This window comes from Poecilia reticulata, linkage group LG11 (assembly GCF_000633615.1).
Source record: "Poecilia reticulata strain Guanapo linkage group LG11, Guppy_female_1.0+MT, whole genome shotgun sequence".
Taxonomy (NCBI): Eukaryota; Metazoa; Chordata; class Actinopteri; order Cyprinodontiformes; family Poeciliidae; genus Poecilia; species Poecilia reticulata.
In genome coordinates this window covers 17,450,484-17,471,621 of record NC_024341.1, presented here as the reverse complement: position 1 = coordinate 17,471,621, position 21,138 = coordinate 17,450,484, and the positions used below count along the sequence as shown (strand labels likewise).

At 36.2% G+C, this 21,138-nt stretch overlaps 2 protein-coding genes and 1 long non-coding RNA gene across 16 annotated transcripts in view; 2 read left to right on the top strand and 1 right to left on the bottom strand.

Annotated features, from left to right (window-relative positions):
- kmt2ba (lysine (K)-specific methyltransferase 2Ba) overlaps nt 1-6,867 on the top strand; it is a 40,850-nt gene extending 33,983 nt beyond the window's left edge. For all 3 annotated transcript variants that reach the window (XM_008422200.2, XM_008422201.2, XM_017307393.1), the window contains 7 exons: nt 835-953; nt 1,044-1,169; nt 2,113-2,365; nt 3,368-3,478; nt 3,560-3,643; nt 3,726-3,855; nt 5,581-6,867. In XM_008422200.2, the coding sequence (XP_008420422.1) occupies nt 835-953; nt 1,044-1,169; nt 2,113-2,365; nt 3,368-3,478; nt 3,560-3,643; nt 3,726-3,855; nt 5,581-5,856 (1,099 nt within the window). In that variant the 3' untranslated portion in view covers nt 5,857-6,867. The remainder of the gene's footprint in view (nt 1-834; nt 954-1,043; nt 1,170-2,112; nt 2,366-3,367; nt 3,479-3,559; nt 3,644-3,725; nt 3,856-5,580) is intronic.
- Nucleotides 6,868-7,457: 590 nt separating this feature from the next.
- LOC103472502 (40S ribosomal protein S19) overlaps nt 7,458-21,138 on the bottom strand; it is a 38,422-nt gene continuing 24,741 nt past the window's right edge. For 3 of the 4 annotated variants that reach the window (XM_017307569.1, XM_017307570.1, XM_017307571.1), the window contains 5 exons: nt 10,961-11,031; nt 9,806-9,906; nt 8,846-9,029; nt 8,593-8,647; nt 7,458-7,741 (listed from right to left, as the gene is read on the bottom strand). In XM_017307569.1, the coding sequence (XP_017163058.1) occupies nt 7,694-7,741; nt 8,593-8,647; nt 8,846-9,029; nt 9,806-9,906; nt 10,961-11,031 (459 nt within the window). In that variant the 3' untranslated portion in view covers nt 7,458-7,693. Of the gene's footprint in view, nt 7,742-8,592; nt 8,648-8,845; nt 9,030-9,805; nt 9,907-10,960; nt 11,032-11,229; nt 11,380-21,138 lie in introns of those variants that run through there. The other variant, XM_008422198.2, reaches the window with a different exon arrangement.
- Nucleotides 17,176-21,138, top strand: part of LOC103472503 (uncharacterized) — a 32,604-nt gene continuing 28,641 nt past the window's right edge. For 4 of the 9 annotated variants that reach the window (XR_001777088.1, XR_001777096.1, XR_001777090.1 and 1 more), the window contains exons 1-4: nt 17,176-17,306; nt 17,524-17,618; nt 19,172-19,831; nt 21,080-21,124. This is a non-coding gene — a long non-coding RNA (uncharacterized LOC103472503). Of the gene's footprint in view, nt 17,307-17,474; nt 17,619-19,171; nt 19,832-21,079; nt 21,125-21,138 lie in introns of all 9 variants that reach the window. The other 5 variants (XR_001777094.1, XR_001777093.1, XR_001777092.1 and 2 more) reach the window with 5 other exon arrangements.

Below are 21,138 nucleotides of genomic sequence, written 5' to 3'. Positions count from 1 at the left end.
TTCTTGTATATTATGTGTTTATCATTTAGTTTGAGCAGGAAGTTAATTTACTTTAACATGATTTGTTTGAATTGTTTCAATGTGATGGATATTTATTATTCTTAATGGCTAAATGAATTAAAGTTCCTCTTATATTTTATAAATTAAGCAACATTATTAAAATTAGGTGATTTTTTTTTTCTTCCTTTGGTGACTCATTATTTGAAGGGGTGTGCATAAGACTGACATAACACCTGTCATGAACATGAACGAGTCTTTGTGAATGTTCATGACAGTTGTCATGAAGTGTCATTCGGTAAATAATGACACCTTTAATGCAAAGTTGCTCTAAAAGTTGCATTGAAAGTCCAGTAAAAATGCCAACTTTGCATTAAATTGTCATTATTTACAAAATCATGTATATCATCACACCCCTCCAAATAAAGTGTTACCCTTTCTTTTTTCTTGTTGTTAAAGTTGTGATTTGTTCTCAAACCAGTCATGCGTAAAGTGTGAGAAACATAATTTTTAAAATATATTTTAGTTTAACTATAATACTCTGACAAGACTATTATTGGCAGTAATAAATTACATCTTATAATCGTGATTTGAAACTGTCCTCTTTGTTCATTTGTATTGTTATATCTAAAGTGTGGTGCTGGAAAACGTACCTTGAAAATGCTTGAAAAGTGCATTTTATACGTAACCAGACTAAGATAGTTAATTTCAATAAGTTACAAATCATTTGTAGTTATTATTTTCAGCCACAGAGGTGCATTTTGACATATTACAAGGTTTTCTTTTAGTTTTTCATCTTGTTTTCCACCCTCCGCTCGTCTCTTCCTGGTTCCTCAGGCGTCCTCAGGCTGAGAGTTCGGCTCCGTCGTCCCGACCCGGCGGTCCCTCACGCTGCAGAACCCACGTGTGGGTCAGCTCTCGACATGGAGAGCTTTCTGAGTGGGCTCCCTATACAGGTCTGTCGCTCGGCTCTTTGTGGATCTTTTGGTGATTTTGTTTAGTGTGTGTGTGTGAAATCGAATCCATCTTTGCTTGTGATTCTGCAGGTTTCAGCTCGGAAGACGACGCTCCTGCGCTCAAATGCAGGAAGAAGACTTGCATGAATCAGCCTCACCTGCGGTTTGAGATCACCAGCGACGACGGCTTCAGCGTCAAGGCAAACAGCATCGAGGGTAGGACGGGTTCTTCTGCTTCACTTTAAGGCTGAAATGATTAATCGGATTAATCATAATTAATCAATTATTGAAATTGTCCACTAATTTAGTAACTAAGTAACCCTGAACAGGAGTATACAGACTCAAAAAAGGCCATTTGCTGAAAGAACAACACACTTAGAGCAACAATTAAGTCAAAAATGAATTTTATCATAACACTGTGTTGTCTTGTTATTTTACTTTTATGATTTTTTTGTCTTATTGTGACTAGTTTCTGATATTAGAGCTTTACTCTCGTAATATGACTTTATTACTCGTATCATGAGAATTTTCTTGTATTATGACTATTCCCATATTATTTCAACTTACAGTCTTCCAACCTTATTTTCTTGAGATTTTGACTTTATTCTTGTAATTTAATTGTTTTTTGTTAGCTTGACCCTAATATTCTGTTTTAGAAACAACATTTTCTGTCGGTTCAATATTCACACACCTGGAGAGTTACAGTTTTGCATTCAAGATAAAATGCAAAACTGTAACTTTGTTATAATAAAGTTTTATTATAATAAAAACTTTATCTGTAAATATTTTCTACCCAACACTTTCCAACAGTTTTAGCTTCATCTGGTTCAAATGTTGTAAAAAAGAAACTTGTTGCTATTCAGTTATTAATCGATTATTGAAAGTATTTGTTTAGCTGCAAATTCATCCTTTGCTGCAAATCATCAACCGTATATTAAACATATGCTATGTTTTTGGAATTTAGGCAAATTTAATTATTTGTTCATTTGCGTCTTTTAAGGTATTTCAAATGTTGCATAAAAATTTTTTTTGTGAAAAATCCACAGAATGTGACGATAGTTTTCTGCCCAATAATTGTCATAATAATCAATTAAAAAAAAATGTTTGCTAAAATCCTACTTTACAATTTTAAGCAAATGTTTTGCTTCTCCCCGCTCAGTGGCGTGGCGCGCCGTGGTCGACGGCGTCCTGGACGCTCGAGCGGACTTCCACCTGAAGCAGCTTCCTCTGGGCGTGATGAGCGGCCAGCGCGTCCTGGGCGTCGTCCACGACGCTGTCACCTTCCTGCTGGAGCAGCTAGAGGGCGCTGCCGACTGCAAGCGGCACCGCTTCCGCTTCCACCGCTGCGACGACGCCGAGGAAGAGCTTCCTCTCAACCCGAGCGGCTGCGCCCGCGCCGAAGTTTACACACGGTGCGCTGCGTCAGAAAATCACAAATGTAGCAACTTTAACTTTAATCTAATTTGGTGATGAATATCTTGGTTAATCTGAAGGATATATTTGATTTTCTTGGTATATCATATTCTTAAAAATACATTTATTTTCTTGGTCAATATGTTGTACAATCAAAATATATTAAATTGGGATTAGTTTCTTGGCAAATCAATGATCAACTTGGTAGTAGTGACACTAAAAGCTCTTAATAATTAAGACAAAATAAAACAAACATTTAATCCAACAAGTAGCTATTATTGCTCAGTTATTACAAATTTAAATCTTTATTTCATCAGCTTTAAAGAAAATTGTCATTTCTTTTGAAAACATGACATTTTACCAGTTTCCTTCTTCCTTAGTTAAATTAAACAAGTTGTTTTTAATTACATACAATATTTATTACAGCTACGTTCAACAATATACATCAACTAAAAACAGACAATGAATATTATTTTGGACTCATTTCTGTTCACCTCCTCTCTCTAATCAGATCAGCTTTGAGTTTAATTAACAGATCAAAGATCGAACTTTAGGATATCACTTTGTTTATTGCTTGATTTTTGCACATAATTTGGTTTTCCAAACCAGAAAAGGAAGAAGGTAGAGCTGAGTGGCTTAAAATGAAATCTGATTTCTGTTTTATTTCAAACCTCTGTGTTTTTGTTTGTTTTAGAGAAGAGACGGTTCCAGAACGGTTTCTTTTTAAAATCTACTGACATGAAGAGCATTCGTTTTAACATTTCACAGAGTCCTAAACTAGCAGAAAAACAAACTTTAAATATTTTTACCTGACAGGCTGGGTCTACCCAAATCAATTAATTGGTGTCATTATTTTAATTTCTGAAGGATCTTGTTGCTGTACATCTGAGCAGCTTTTAGTTTTAAAAGCACATCATTGGGGCTTTAATTTGTCTTTTTTTTATTTTATTTAAATGGCAACTTACCTTTTGTTTGCTTTTTGTTTTTGTTTTTCTAACCAGGAAAGCAACGTTTGATATGTTCAACTTCCTGGCTTCGCAGCACAGACCGCTCCCAGAGTTTATCGCCCCGTTCGATGAAGACGATGATGAATTCCCACTTAAAGCCTCCAGGTTAGTTGGTTAAATCTCTGCTATTCATTAAACATCTGCTATTGATTGGCTTTGACCTCAACTCGTCTTTAACTCGTCTAGACGAGCGACCAGCAGCGAGCTTCCCATGGCGATGCGGTTCAGACACCTGGAGAAAATCTCCAAAGAAGCAGTGGGCGTTTACAGGTAAATACAGGAGAAACGTCTGAATAAACTCCTGATGTTTTTTTAGAACACGACAAATCTTTCTTCCATCTTTGCACTGTAGATCTCCGATTCACGGCCGTGGACTTTTCTGCAAGAGGAACATCGATGCTGGAGAGATGGTGATCGAGTACGCCGGCACCGTCATCCGAGCTGTCCTGACCGATAAACGGGAGAAATATTACGACGGCAAGGTGTGCAAGACATTTTCCTCATTCTGTCCCCTGACGTAAAATGGAAAATTGTATTTATATATAAATAGCAACCGCAGTAATTGGCAAACGTTCAGTTCAAGTAATCAGGTTTAAATTGAATCTCTGAGACAAATTAAAGTCTGACCCCGAGTGCCGGGACCAGACTAAGAGATTAAAGTCATAATCTTAGAATAAAGATTTATCAGAAGAAAGTTGGAAAAAAGTTGTTTTATTGAGATCAAAGCTTCGTTGGCTATCAAGATCTGACTTGATTCTTTCTTTGAAACAATCATATTTGTTTGCACCATCATTTCAAATCGTGCTACTGATAATAATCTGATGTTGACGTGTTAAAAGATAAATTATGATCTAGGTGTAACTTCACAAGACGAAGTTTTAATTTTTAAAGTTATAACGCTACTGCTTCATTCTACTAAAATTGCAACTGTTCTGGATATATTACGTTTATTTAACTTTTTTTTCCTCCTATTAAAACTTTATTAAAGTACTTTTGCGCCTTTTTATTGTATGGCTATTATTGCATTGTTACAGCTTTATTCTGGTGATATTGCTTTATTCCCATGTTATTACGACTTTATTACGGTGATGTGAATTTATTTTACCACTTTATTATCATGTTATTATATTATTATTCTGGTAATTTTGTGACTTTATTCTAAAAAAATTTCTCATGGATTTTTTTCTTAATATTACAACTTTATTTTCGTAATATTATGACTTTATTCCGCTAATATAACTTTACGATTTTTCTTTTTTTTTTTCCTCATTACAACTTTATTTTGGTAATATGACTTTATTCTCATATTGTTAGGATTCTTTATTATTGTATTATTTCAACTTTTTTTCTCGTAATATGATTTACTGTCATATAACTTTATACTCCTAAGCGTCATATTGATTTTTATTCTCTTAATATTAAGACTTTATTCTTGTAGTAATTAGTTTTTTTTTTTCTTAGCCTGGCCCTAATTCTCTGTTGTAGAAATAAAATTATCGGTTCAAAATTCACACATCGAGGGAGAATTACAGTTTTGTTAGTTGAGTTTATGCATTTTGTTCTCATAATTATTCATAAATATCTGCATCATGAACATATCTGCGTGTTAAAATTGTCTCACCTCCTGCTGTGATGCAAATGACGTTTGCCAAATGGAAACAAGTCCAGAGAATAAAGCTGCTGATTGAAGACAGGAAGCTCCCTATGTAGAGAGACTGATGGCCGAAAACGCGACAGAGCAGAAACAATTTCTTGTCTTTTATGGGGGTTTTTCTTATTCTAAAGAGGCAATCAGTTCAGCTTGTGTTTATTGATGTGTCTCATTTTCTTTATATTCGCCTTCCTCGCTGTAATTAAAGCAGATGCTGCCACGTTTTGCTGGTGCAGAATCCATCTGAATTATTAAATCATAATTTCCTGTTACACCGTTAACCACCGACTCCAGCTGCTTGGGAATTTCCCCCAAACTCTTGAAGCAACTTAAGACTTTGGATTCCAGTTTCCTTCTTGTTGCTTGTGCAACTTTTTCAACATCCTGAAAAGTTAAGAGTTGTAGAACAAAAATAGATTCTATAGAGAATTGAAATACGTAGCTCCCACAAGCCTGAACCGGAAGTGGTCCGCAGTTAGATTTTAACTCACTAAGACACAGAATGCGTCTTGCTTTTTGAAATTACAGACTTTCCTCACTTGTCGTTTCACTCCAGGGCATCGGCTGCTACATGTTCCGCATCGACGACTTTGACGTGGTGGACGCCACGATGCAGGGCAACGCCGCTCGCTTCATCAACCACTCGTGCGAGCCAAACTGCTACTCCCGCGTCATCAACGTGGACGGCCGCAAGCACATCGTCATCTTCGCCCTGAGGAAGATCTACCGCGGCGAGGAGCTCACCTACGACTACAAGTTCCCCATCGAGGACGACGACAACAAGCTGCACTGCAACTGTGGCGCCAGGCGGTGCCGCCGATACTTAAACTAGCAACTCTAGTCACACACATCACCGCTCTGTCACGAAGAAGCCATCTTCTGTGGAGTTTAATTTATAAACAAATCATGGGCAGGTTGTCTTCTCATGCCTTTCCTGGACAGTTGTAGCGTTTGTTTCACGCTCTTTCAAGGTGTCTTTAGCCCGCAGACGGAGCTCACCAGCCGTGGGAGACGGAGCCGTCGGCAGAACGAGAAGGATTCATTCAGCACCTTACTTTGACACGACCTACTCAGACGGGACACGGCTCCACTTCCTGTCACACCCAAAGCACCTTGTGTACATTGTAGAGCAGCTACATTTTAACTCTTCTCCAGAGAGCAGGGACTTCAGTGTTTTAGGTCTTGCTGTTATTTATCCCCAGAATGTTAGTTTTAATAGTCCTCCATCAGTGCGTCCTGCCTGCAGCCAGTTAAATGTTTCTACTTTTATTTGTGATGATCCGAGTGCTTTTACCCCGCTGACGTTTCTGTTTATCTTTTTTTCCCCCTGTGTGTGCATTTTACGGCTGATGAAGGAGCATTTTCTTGTTGCAGGGCTCACTGATCCTGCCATGCAGTCCTTTCTAAGTCTTTTTGTATATTTGAACAATAAATGTCTAATCAACCAACTAACAGAAACGCGTTTGGGCTTTTAAACAGCTGGAGGTGGATGAACAGGAAGGACGCTGTTCTCGTCTCTCTCAGGTGTACTACCTCTAAGGTTTTATAGGGCAAGGTTGTATTTAATAAAAAAACGTTTCATGAACGCCGATTCCTCATTGTTAAATCTTTCAGTACTAGAAAAAAGCGTGAGCTACTATTATGAACACAAGTTCGCTCTCATTGAGAGAACGGATGAAGTCACTGGTTTGTAATTGTTTTGTTTTTTTTTCTCCTTTATGTTAGAAATTTCAATTCAATTTCACAAGTTACTTTACAGGCGGATTATGGATCCTGTAAATAGTTGTATAAAAAAATTTCTAAACCTGTTACATATTTTTTTACCTTCATTTTTTTTTATTTATGTTAAATAAAAATTTGTTCAAAGTTTCTGTTCTATTGTCTGCATTTTGTTCAAGCAATAAATATTTAATACAAATGCTACTTTATTAGTTCAAAAGGTAAATTAATTAAATTTAACTTCTATACATATGTCTCCTGCAGCAGTCTGTATTACAGATGCTGTGTAGATGCCTCTGACTGAAGAACCAGGTGTATGACAGGCTTATGAATTCTTTACTAGATGATCTGAAACATGACATGTTGCAAAAAAAGATTATTTTAACTGCATTTTATACACTAAAAAGCTACAATGATAAATCTTTTAACATGAAATTTTTCCCTTCAGGTTTTTTTTATTGCATTTAAACACTACTTCTGTAGTTTTTTTATTTATTTTTATTCTTCTCCTTTGACTATTCAAAATTAAAACAAATTTTTTTAATCTTTACTCAGAATGCAATGTAACATGTTTTGAATATTTCCACAGTAAAACATATCACCAGGTATTTGTGCTGACAGGTCAAATAAATGTATTGAACAGCTTTTACTGTAGCTAAATCAACAATATGCATAATTTTCTGCAGACAAAGCTGTTCGAAAGAGTAAAACATGTTTCTGGGTCCGTTGCAATTGTTTTATTTTCCGGTTTTCACAGCTTCTTGGTGGAGAGCAACAACTTTAACATGCTAATGCTTGTTTATACTTTATATTGGTTCACAAGTTCAGCTGAACTGCAGACTCATGCATCTCTGTCTGCTGTCCTTGGACAGAGTGGGAACCAGACTGATATGGAAAGACAAGCAAATAAAAAGTGAATAAACACGCCGTATGCGCTCTGGACGCTTTCCTCAGGCGGCGCTTTGTAAACTTCGCTGTTTCTTGTTTGCAGAGGCGACCTGAACACACAAAAGGACAAGAAAGCAATAAACATAAAGTGTCGAACATCCTGAAGACGGTTTAACAGTTTCTTAGAGACAACATGGCAGCAAATACCACAGGCCAAGTGAGCGCCCACAGGTTGTTACATCTTTTTCTGAAAAATATCTTTCTCTAAAACAAGACAAATAAAATAAAATATGATCACTTTGGTTTTTATGTAGCACAAAAAAAAACATTTCTGAAAATACAGTGTTTTAATTTCAGAATTTAACAATAATACACAATCGCTAATTGGGCACAAAGGCTTCAGTTAGTTGATCTTAAACAACTAACTGAAGCCTGATAAAACAAGACTTCACTTCTATCATTTACTTAATAACTATCAAAAATACACTGCAAAAACACAAAATCTTACCAGATGTTTTTTGGTTAGTTTCTACAGGGAATATCTTAGTGCCCTTGAGATAAGACAAAACTAACTTAAAGTAACTTTTCACTAAGATAGAGGAGATGATTTTAAGTAAATAATTCATAAATATTAATAAAAAAAACCCTGATAGTTCAATTGGCAGATTATTTTGCTTATAAAATGGGAAAAATGTCTTGATATGAGTGAAATAATCACTAGAACTTTTTCACCAATATTAATGAATTATTTATTTAAAATCAACTCCTATGTCTTGCTGAAAAAGGTATTTCCTCTAGAAACAACAAAAAAAACATCTGGTAAGATTTTGTGTTTTTGCAGTGTAAAAACTCAGAAGCAAACTTTTTTTTTACACAATTAAGTTGCTTCACACATTAAAGCAGCACATACATTTATACATATGAATAAAATTCAAAATATATTTATCATGGAAAACCTCACCTGTCCAGCGATTCTGTCTAAATCCCTCTGACCTTGAGGAGTAAGTCGACGACCGCTGTAAGATTAAATGTTAAAGATTAGACACTGATTCCTTTATTGTTATAATTAAAAAAAACAAAAAAACTCTTAGTCTGGCACTAATGCTCCGTTGTTAAGAGTCAATAACTGGACAGAGAATGAGTGAAAAAGCATCCACACTTTGATAAAGATTGACAAACTATTGATCAAGATTTTCTTTTCTTTCCTGTCTTACCCATTGGGGTCTTTCTCCACCATCTTGAGGCCCTCCAGGGCTTGAAGGACCTTCCTCGCTACGTTCCTGGAGCCCACGCTGAAGTGGGCGGGGCATACGCCGTTCCGCTGGCGGCCTCCATAGATCTTGATCATGGCGCCCACTCCCACTCCTCCTCGCAGGTAGAGGTGGCGGGCTGTGGACGCTAGAGAGGCGGGAAAAATAAAATAAATATGTACTGGCTGTTTCCTGACTGTCAGGATGCAAAATAAAGGGAAATTAAACATCAACTCATTATGTTAAAGCCAATTTATATCAAATAAATCCTCACATTTAAAATTATACCTGGACAAATATAAGTTTAATTTCTTTAGTAGTGAGTGAAGAGAGGATGCGTAAATAGTTAACTTCACTAATGATTGTCTTTCTGTTTTGCTTTATTGTAATCAATTATTTATATTGTTACTGTTAAGATCTGATTACAAACCCCAAAATGCACATTTGGACTAACTTAAACACATCAACGGAGGTCCAAAAGTGACAAAATTAAAAACAAAACATATAAAATATTACTTAAATATGGATGGATGGAGTATTTTATTAAAGCTTTCAATACAATTTATAGCAATTTCTGGGTGATAAATTGAACTTATTGACCTAATCAAATTTTTGTGTTTTGAAGGTTTAAGTTTTGGAAGATTTGTTTCTTTTCCGCCTATGTCCTCCTTGGGTTTCCATACTTAAGAGGGCGGCCATCTTGTTTGACAACCTTCTATTTATGTGGACTTTGGATTCTAGGTCCAAAGTCCACATAAAATCCTAATGTTACAAGAATACAGTTGTAATATTAGGATAATGAAGCAGTAATTTTATGAGAACTCCAACACAGAAAAGAAGAAAAAATGAATTATCCAAATAATCAATTAAAATTGAAGTTGGTACAGCGTGTGGCCCAGTCCAGTTGGGTGAACAGTAACCAACCTGCTCTGGTGTAAAACCAGTTGTCATCGCAGGGAGCTAGCTCCTTGTGTCTGGCCAGCTTCACAGTGTCGACCCACTCTGGGACCTTTAGTTTCCCAGATCTGAAATTTTGTTTTAGCATAATATGGATAAATATTATGTGATGTACTGCATAGATGTGTATTGTTATGTTAATCAGCAAAGAAACAAAGGGGATGAATGTCCTCTAAAATAAATAAAATACTTTATTTATGCTTTACAGTTCACAACAAGACCATATTTTATGTTTTATTGCTGCTAGATGACCGTTTATTAAGGGGAAATGAGAGCAAAATCAATGACAATTGCATGGAAAGCAACTGAGAGTTACTAAATCTACTCACAAACAAGACAAAAGACAGAGTGTTTACCATAATGGAGTCCAAAAGATGTATACTAAAGAACTAAAGAAATAAAAAAATATATTTTATTAAATAGTTGAACAATGTCCTTAAAAACAGCAAATTAATAAAATTGAATCAAGTTTCACCTAACAAATACTGTTTTATTGAGAATCAGTAAAGATTATATAAACAACATGGATTCTGTACTATACTTTCTAAAAAAAAAAACTTTGTAGCTCAAATCATTTCACTTTTTGCAAGTTTTCAGGTTGCTACAATCTGGTGAGATTCCTTAGACAGAAAACTTTTTAAACTAATTTGAATAATTACCTGAGTTTATTGCACTGTTTGATAACTAGGATCAATTAGAATGTATGCGTAACAATAAAAATAACTTCATTTAAGTACCTTGAGTTGTGAATTACATAAATAAACTGAATTGAATTGGATGAATGGATACTTTTTTGACAAGGAAAAAGAGAATAAAGTCTACAAATACAAATTTCTTCGATTTGTAAACAAACCATTGAGAGAAATATTTAGGAAATAATAATAATAATAATAATAATAATAATAATAATAATAATAATAATAATAATAATAATAATAATAATAATAGTGAAGAATTTGTTTATTTAAAAATATATCTTTTAATATTCCCTCCCATATATAAACAAAGAAACAGACATCCCATAATGCTTGTTATGTCATTAGAGTTAGCATACATCAGACTGGGTGACGGACTGGCAGTTAGTGACACAGAAAGTCTGGCTTTACGCTTTGTTTTACTTACTTTTTAAGGAAAGCTGACAATGCCTTAACAAACTCCTGCTGGTTGACATCCTTCACCGTCACGCTGGGCATCTAGAAAAACCAAATGGAGACACAAGTGAGCTTATAAAATTGTTTTAACATTAGAGACCTGTCGCGGCTGGGATGTGGCGCGTGCCGCAGCCGTTGGAAACGGTCCTCTTGCTAACCACTAGCTTAACTTAACCTAGCTAAAGAGAAGCTTCTGTCTATATTCGTCTTTTAAGTATTATTTTACGCCAAGAATCATACTTTTATAATATAGTTTAAAGACGCCAGTAGGGCTCTCCGGTCTGAAAGTGTCCCCGTTTAGTCGAAGCTAACGCGGCGGAGCATCTGTAGGAAATGATGCTGATGATGAGGGATGGAAGAAGACTGTCCGCATAAGAAAAGGATGACACCATGACTCCATTCAACACACCTTCAGGCTTTAATTTTACTCTTAACCTCTCCTTTTAAACCACATTAAGGATAAATTGATATTTCCCTTTATTCATGTGTGAATTATTTTATCAAACTGATTTAAAAAAATGACGTTTAAACAAGCTATTACATACAAAAAATATCAAGTAATTCCGGTTGTATTCCAGCAGAGGGTAGTGTTGTGTCTTTTCTCTTATTTTTCTTTTTTTTCCAACAGATTCGAGAGCTCTTTTGAGGACTGCGGTACAGACGGCAACAGAGGAGAAGTCGTCTGAGTGAGGAAGACAACACAAGAGGGTCAGTAACTCTATAATATTTGTAATAAAAGTTACTCTTCCTGTCTGGAAATACACTTGCTATATTGTATTAGCTTGTTGAAGGGAGCTGCACTTCCTTTTAGGGGTGATTTACTTGCAGTTTGTGTGTTTTTGCTGCAAAAAGACAGTTTACAGCAAATTATTTTGAGTTTTAAAGCATGAGAGGGAGTTAGCATTTTAAAGAAGATGAATCTTTTCTCATTTGGGACTGTTTGCTTTGATCAATGGCCATTTTTTCGGACTGAGACTAAGTCACAGGCCTCCCTTTGCCAGGATGAATGCTACCCTTCAAAAACAAAGAAATAAGCACTGAGTGTTCCTAGGGATTTTCGTCATTACAAATGTCATACCTAATTCACATTTATGAGAAAATACAGCGTACACGAACCCAGCCAATCAAACTTCTAGGTTTTAGCTCTTTTTCTTTGCAACCACTCCTTTTTTTCTTTTCCTTTACTTTTTTACTTATATTCCTGTCTTCATTATATCTCTAAGTTAAAGTCATTGGATTATTTACCAACCTACAGGTTTATTAAGTTTGTAGGTGATACTAAACAGCACCTAAAATGTGCATCAAACAGACTTTAGCTGTGCTTTCAATACTGTGAGAGCACCTGCCTTACATCTCTGAGTTTATGTAATACGCCTTGTGTAAGTTTATATCTTTAGTTGCAATTTGTGTGCCTGGGTACATGCAAATTATTGTGAAAAGCTGAGATAAACAGCTTTGTACACAAACAAAAACTAAGGAGCAATAACTAATGTGCTGATTAAAATTAATTGTGCTCAAATTACAATAATATGTTATTAAAATATATATTGTTTTGAGATTAGATAATTGTGTGTATTTTTGCTATTTGGGATTTTAGAATAGCTTGTAGAATATTTTTCCATTTTGTGGATAAATGTATAACATTGAAAAGTAATTAAAAGTTAATAGTTGAGATTACTGTTGTTAAAAGTAATAATTTTAACTCATTTCTTTGGTGATATGATACACATATTGGCAAAACTACAAATATTTACCTAAAATGTATTTATTTTGTGCATATATACCCTTCCAATTAATAGGATTATAATTGTTTATTTAACAGGAGCAGAACATTTTAATAAACAGCTTAGTAAATGTGCCAGAGTTTGCCAAAAGTTTCGCTTTTTGCTGTCTTTACAAAAGCGTCACAGAGTTCCCCTAAAAATATTTTTCAATCCAACAAATAAACAATAGAAACAACACATATTATAAGCACAACTTTCGCAAATCATAAGTAATTATAAATAGAGAATATGCTTAGGGCTTATAACTTAGGCAGATGATTTGAAAATGTATATCTAATTGGGGAAAAATAATTGTTAAAAACGCCAAACATTTTAGATGTCTGTAGATGTCAGGATCCACTGTGTGCTGGAACAGGTTTTTTATGTTGTTGCTGCAAAAGGATGAAGCATCGAGGCATAAAGTCTTTCAAAGCGACAGCTTTTAAAGAATATAATATATGTCTATCTATGTTAATTTTAGCATTTAAAATAATAATGTGGTAGCCGTTCGTACCTGATAACATCTGAAATGTGGAGCGAGTGTTTTCGGCTCGATCAGCTCTGACCTGCTGTTTAGCCTCTAACAGCCGTTTCTGTGCCAGTCCAGCGACGGTACAGACTGCAACGTCTAGGCCTCACTTACTGAAACATCTCCTCCAAGATTTAAGAAAACAAAGGGCTAACAGTTTTTTTTTTTTTTTTTACATTTTAGTAAGTAAATGTAAACAGAACAAACACAGAAAGGTCCCCTCTGCGTTTCTTTCACATTGTCTCTTGAAGTAGCTCAGATATCACCTTCGTCCATCCATAGCAAGATGACAAAATGACAGGAGTGTGTTGGGACTGCACTTTGCTAGATATAGTGCAGTTTGTTTTTTTTTTTTATTTGTGCCTAACACATTTTCAAACACATTTTCTGATTTCTTTGGTTGGTTTAGAAAAGTTTGTGTAAGTTGTCTCAGCTTTTAAGGGTGTAGAACTGAATCCTCAATCAAAAAATAGCAACAGATGTATCATATAAGTTATAGTTTGTCGGAACTGCTGCTTTTATCACTGCTGCACAGACTCTTTTTACACAATAAAAATAGCTAAATAAACCAAGTAGAGGAGAAATCTGTACTTGACTTCACTGTGCATTTTGTGTCCATTGATGTTTAGCTGAAAAACAACAGATACCTACTGCACCTTGCTGCTCTATATTTTAAAATATGCAACATAATTTAGCTATGCTACATTTCTCATTGCATTCATTGTATTTATTTTCTGTCCGATAAATCTGCAATGCATAAAAATGTTCATACCTTCTGTAAGAATACTAAGAAGTCTAGTGCTATATTCTGTTTCATAAATAAAGAATATATTATTTTAGTAATATACAAATAATTAAAAACTATAAACAATCAAAACTTAAATAATAAATTGAACAAAGTAAATGTTTAAATATTGCATAGAGACAATTCAGCTTAATATGGAAAATGTGCTTCATGATCTGGGCTTCAGTGTTCTGCTGTGTGAAATAAATTTACAAAAATGTATTTTTATGACCTTGGTAGTTTCTTAAAGACAAACACTGAACCAGAAATTAAACTGTAATTTCTCTTTTTAGCTAATAGTGTGCAACCACAAGATATTTTTCTCTGGGATATTTCAACAGATTGGTGTAAAAAAAAAAAGAATAAATAAGGCAATAAAACATTTTAACACAAAATTATACGTGAAAATAACTATATTTAGAGCATAACCTTAACAGAAGGCAGCTTGAGGCGGAAACTGTGGAACAATCTGGTGGTTCTGCTTCTGATGTTATGGTTCCATATTTTTAATAGAAATAATTCAAAAAGCTCATTAAGATTGTGTGAGGAGTGTCTAAGAATATTCAGAGCCATGTATCTGCAACAAACCTCCCAGATCCCCTCTCTATCTTCTGCCATGGTGATGTTGAACATGATTGATTTCTAATATTTTTTCTAGGTATTAATATAAAATTGTATGTTTTTTTTCCCCAGAAGTTAATGTAGTGAAAATTTGATATGATGACACAAAATGACAAAAAAAATATAATGTCAGCAAAGGCAACTAATGACATAAAATCTTAAATAGAAAAGTTAGGCTTTAAATTGGCTTTAAATTATAAATTGTTATAATTGTTATTAACATGGTTTATAGTTTTTTGAATGAGATAGCAGAGAAAGTCTAAGAGTGCCTGAATATTTTTGGGAGCAATGTAGTTCCCCCAGTCCTCACCTGTTACTGTGCACTGCTGCTGGGCTGGCTGAAAGAAAGCCACTAGACAATTTAAGTGTTTAAAACTACAGCCAGTCGCAAACATAAACAATACGTGATAAAACTTAAAGCAAGCCACCCTTTCCTGTTATTTAAAAAGCAAAACAGCAAAATAAAAAACTGAAATATGTTGCTCAATTCATGTTTTCAAAATTTAACAGGTGTCTATTCCCTTTTTAACTGTGTATGTATCAAAACCAAATTGCAGACAATACATATTTGAATAGTTAAAATGTTAAATTATTTTGCAGCATTTTGACAATTACATAAATTTACATATTTTTGCTTAAACTTTTGGTGGAAATACTGTGGTGTTTTTGCTCAAAGTTATTTCATAGTCAGAATCTCATACATATATTTTTTTTAACTTTCTGATTAAGCAAACAACTGCTACATCTTCAAATAAAGAGAATAAACATACATTAAAGCATTTGAAAATATGATTAGATGCAGTTATTGTGAGCAGTTTAATGATATAAATGACACTTCTTTATATGACTGTTCTCCTAAATAACTTTGGTATTTTTATTTGTGGGATTATTAATGCTCTCTCATAAAGTCACAGCAATACAGTCACTTAAAACAATAAGTAATAAATAGTTCTTATCATCACTTTTATTTTTATCACAATAATACTGCAAAATATTGTGATAAATCTCCTACAAAGCACATTTTTCCTGCAAAGTTTTTGCCTAGTTTTTAGTAGTTTAAGCAGATTTTACAGCCTTGCACGATGTGCTGAAGGTATTTCAGCCGTTTCTTTGTACTGAAAATGCAATATGTTAGATTTCTGTTATCAGTGCGCAAATAACTGCAACTAAATCAAACGTTGGATGAACATGCGTACGAACGTGAGACATGTTCACATGCAGGACACACACCCATAAACACACTCTGTGCTCTCTGTGTCAGCCCGTCTAAGCTTCTTCCCCTCCCCCCTCTCTCTCAGCTCAACATCTCTCTCCCCTTTTTGTCCCCCTCGCCCTCTCCTTTTCCCTCCCCTCGCGCTCTCCTGCCTGCTAGCACTATTTCAAGCCTCTGCCGAGGAATGAGGGAGGGCGAGCGAGGCAGAGACACACAGATGCGCAGTTAGAGAGAGGGAGAGCGGAGGGGAGGGGAAAGCAGACAGGATTTAGAGTTCAAGTGCACGTGCAGAAAATAGGGTGAATAGAGGCGAGCCGGAGCAGAAAGGAAAGCAGGAACAGGAACGGCAGGAGCTAGAGACGAAGCCCACACCGACTCCTTCGAGAATGGGAAGGTATAAAAGAAAAGCACAAAATATTTATTTGTGTGTGTAAAAAAATATATATATATGTAGATAAATATATATTTTTCTACTCCTTCCCCCCCCATTTCTCCGGGTCCTCTCCAGACTGCCACACTCCTCCTCTATCCCTCCCTATTGGATATTTCTCCATTAACCTCCAGTCTCTCTCCTTTCTCTCTGACTCTCCTTTCTCTCCCCTCCCACCTCTTCACACATGCACACGCCCCGGACTCCTTCCCACTCATTTCCCTCACGCGCCCTTACTATCCACTTTCACTGGAGACCAACTGCAATCCGCTTAGGGTTTTTTTTTCTCCTCTTCCTTTTACTTTTCTTTCCGCATGCCGTTATTTCCCTTCAGTTATCCCTTCATGTACGGAGGCACCCCCCTCTCAGACGCCGCACTCTTACTATGTGTGGCGCCCCTGAAAAAAAATGTAGGCCGTGGATTGTCCCCGCATTAGACTGCATGCCACAAACCGCTTGTCCTACCCTGTCAACATTTTTTGTTTTTAATTCTTTTGCTTCTCTTCTGCAGTATTTTTATTATTTTTTTTGTTCGGGAAATCGCTTTCTGTGCAGTAATCTTTTTCTGAAGTCGTGTGTGCATTGAAAAGCGGAAGCTGGGAGTTGAAGAAAGGAAAATCGTGTGTGTGGACATGTGAAGAAGATAGAGGCAAAAAAAAGGAAAGAAAGAAAGAATGAGGGGGAAATGGAGAGCATGGTCTGCGGTAGAAAGCATGAAGGACAGGGAAAGAGAGAAAGAGTATCAGTACTGGCAAGAAAAACAGGAGGAGGAAGAGAGGAACGAGAGGACCATAAAGGGGGGGATTGACTCAGGAAGGAGGGACGACCGGATAGGAATTGGTAAAATCAAAAAAAAAAAAAAAAAAAAAGAGGGGAAAAAACTCCTGAATTAGAAGAAACTGGACGTTTCCTCAAACTCAGACTTTCACTCTCTGGTTTTTCTTCATCACTTCCCCGATCTTTCCTCTCATTCATTCGTAAGTATGCAGCATGTACCTGTCCTTTTCCTCTCCATTCTTAAATACTTTATCCCTTCTCACGCTCCTCTTTTTTGTAGTCGTTTGTTAAAAAAAAAAGAAAAAGTCATTAAGTTGCCTCTCCCCCTCCATCCGTTCATCTATCCCTCGCTCTTTTCCCTCCTTCAGCTCCCTCTGTATCTTGAGTCTTTGCTCGTTCTCTCCCCTCCAAACACAGACCTCTGTTCACATTCAGCAGAGCACTGTGTTCTCCGAATACACCCGGTTTCAGAGGGGTCCATGAATGGGAGGCTAGCTCGTGGAGGATTCGGGGTACGTGCATTTGTATCAGTCATGTGTATTTTTGTGTCTGTGCATGTGTGTTAATATGCTGTGGTGGGATTTGGAGTTAATGGACCCGGCAGTGTCAGAGGGTCCTCCCTCCGACGCATGCGTGGATCCACAGAACCGTCCTTCATATTTCAGGATTTATTGGGCTGTGTTGTTATTGATGAAATGCACAGAAAGGACACATGAGGTGTTACATTTGTGAGAGAGAAATATTTAATAGTTACCTCAGAGTTTTAGTCACTTATCCAATATTTTGTGGGGGTTTTTCTCACAAAACTTCCATCCATTCATCCGGGTATCGTCAATCTATCCGTGTATCGCTGCATGTGATTCATCATTACCGTGGAAATTTATGGTTGATTTGTTCCAGGTTATTTTTATTAAATATGTGTCTAAGTGCAATTAAAATGAGTCTTCATATTGCTTAGATACTGTAACAACATTAAATGATCTTTTTGTTGTAAAATAATGTCAAATATTTCTGCCTCAGAAATCCGAAGGCGTCTCTCTCCCTCCGTTTTTTTTTTCTTCCCATCTCCTCCGTTATTCATCTCTGTGCTCTGCCTCCTCTTTTATTTACACAACCAGGTGTTATCTCTGCGCAGTGATATTTTCTAACTCCACCATTCCTCTTTGTCATTGTTCTGAGCGGAGGACATCCACGTGTTGTCCTCGTTGTTTAAGGGTATTCATATCTTGGACATGCCATCGTTGTTCCCCCCCATTTAAGCTATTTAAGCGTCATAACTTGAATCATAAAAGCATGTTCTTCTAAAATTCTAAATTTACTTTGGATCAAAAGCAGTCGAGTCATTTTTCTCTTTCCAGAAGATGAAAATGATGCCAAGATCGTTAGATAACAGTCACTGCCCTACTTAAATGATGATAGCCGGTGTAAGGAAATTCGATTCTTATGCATTCATTTAATTAATACACAGTTGTATGAGCTTTGTAGGCAGAAGGCTGCTCTTCAATTTATGGGAGCTTTTGTTTAGTCGCATCCTTAGGTCAGCCTTCTTCTGACTTCCATTCTCATGTCAGCAAAACTCAAAGCATGTACAGAGAGATCAGTCTTCCTCCAAACCCTCAAAATGCTGTTATTTGTTTCTAAGGCTCAAATTTCTGTCTGCGTTTCTTTGCTCTTTTCGATTCTACATCCGAGGGAACTCAACGCTTCTAACCGTATAGTGGGACCCCCAGGTTATGAAATGTTACTCAGACAGGCCTGGTGTTATGTAATCTTACATAACCGAGGCGGCAGCTCAGCAGGCTCGTGATCTGAGCCTCTGGAGGAGAAGCTATATGGGTCTGCTTATGGTATGAACTCGCTGACAGGGTCAACACACTCTTGAATACCTGGAATTTAAAGGGGAATAAACCTCAACGCGATACTGCAGCATCTCTACAAAAAGAAAAACAGAGGAACTAGCTCCCCCATTCCTGTTTAAGCTTTACAATTTCTCTAGTTCATTAATACATATTCAACTTGTATTATTTCAAAGAACTCTGATTTTACATAACCTTTGTTTCTGCAGATGTACAAGAGACTGCAACCCGGGTTCGTTCCCATGTTTCTATAGCAGCTTTCTATGAGTCTAGTGTGTTTCTCATTCATAATTGATGACATCCAACCGCAGCATACATTAACGGATTGAACAGACCTCAGGAATTCCCATGCAAGCTGCAATTGTGCGTCGCAGGTCTGACTTAAAGCTGCTCAGTTTGTGTCCTCATAGCTCAATAAGAACAACTAAAATGTGCTGCTGTAAATGAAGATGTGGGTTGTATGTCACTGGGACCAGTAATGCCACTGACATTTTAAAAATCATAGTATATATATGTATAAACAGTGCTGTACAAAAGTATTCAACCCCTTGGATTTTTGTCACTGGGATATTTTGAGATAGACCAACACAAAGTAGATTGTAATTATGGCATTCAATGTTCTTTTCCAAATTAAATCTGAAAAGTGTGGCATGCATGTGTATAAAGCCCCCCTAGTAGCTAGATTTTGCTTTAGTTGCAGCTGTAAGTCTTTTGGGTGACATTTATTTGACCATTTTGACACATCTAGAGACTAAAATATTCAACTTTCATGTCTTTCAACTGCAGCAAGGTCTGCCGTAGCAGCAGAGTGGAGGAGTTAGCTTTGGTTCCTCATTGGTTGGCAGCAGGGGCGACAGACAGACCCTCAGGTACTGAAGTGTTTCCGCCGATAGCAGATGAGCCAATTTGACACAATCTGATCCTCACACATGTTCACTGGCTGAAATTTGCTTTTATTTGTTTTACACAGATGTGGATCATGATCATTTTAATATATAGAGAGTGAAAGCCACATCAGGGCGTTATTATTTTCCTCTCTGCAGTGTTATTTTTATTCTGCAAAAGTCTTTTAATTAAACAGGTCCTCTAATTAGGTCAGGACTTTGACTAGGTCACATGAATGTGCTTTGGTCACTGAAGCTACTTCAGTGAACCTCCACTCTGGTCTCAAATCTTTTGTCGCATCAAACATGTTTTCCTCTAAGACCCTCACATCAGCTTCGACCAGCTTCCCTGTGCAAGCTGAAGGAAAGCATCAACCCACAGCATGATGCTGCCATCACAGGGCTTCGAGTGTTCAGGATGATGTGCAAATTTTGGTGTAACTGCAAATTCTTGCAGCGAGATTTCAGCAATTTTTAAATTTTTTTATATGATTATTTCCTTGTTAAAGGTAAAAATTTTTTTTTTGAAAAATCTGGATTTCTTTTCTCTGTAGTTCAGAGTGATGTCAGCACACCCAGGGCCGCCATCTTATATGTTTTACAGCTTCTATTTATCTGGATTTGAATTCAGGTCAACTCTACAACATATTGGATCAGCCAGTGACTTTTATTGTTCCAAAAATATTTATTATTTCTTATTTAAAAAAGAAATTGAGGAAAAAAAGGTGTTCAGACATTTGGTTTAGATGAACGACCTTGTCTTTGCTGTTATTCTTTCCAGGTTCAGATGATGGACTGATCAGTTTTCTTTGAGACGTTCAAAACATGCGGTTACTTTTATGATCAAACTGTGTTTTAAACCTCTTTGTTCACCTTTAACCTCTTGGTTCATCTGGGTTCTTTGTAACAAACCTCTGAGGCCGTCGCAGAACCGTTTTATTAAAGTATGCACAGGTGGACTGTGTTTTACTAATTAGGTGTCCTCTTAAAGCAATTGAATTTTATTTAGAGGTATTCGAGTGAAAGGGGTTTAATAAAAACATGTTTAGAATTTTCCACATTATTTTGTAAACAAAGAAGAAAAATCACTATTTTCTATTGGTTTTCTACATAAATGCCCAATACAATGCATTAAAATTTCTCATTTTAATGTGATAAAATAAAAATTTTGTGTAAAAAAACAATTGAAAAAAATCACAAAACATTCTATAATATAACATGTTTCTATTTCAGGTTGAATTTAAGATGACGTGGACTCTTGGACATGCTTTTTATAAGGTAAAAATATACAG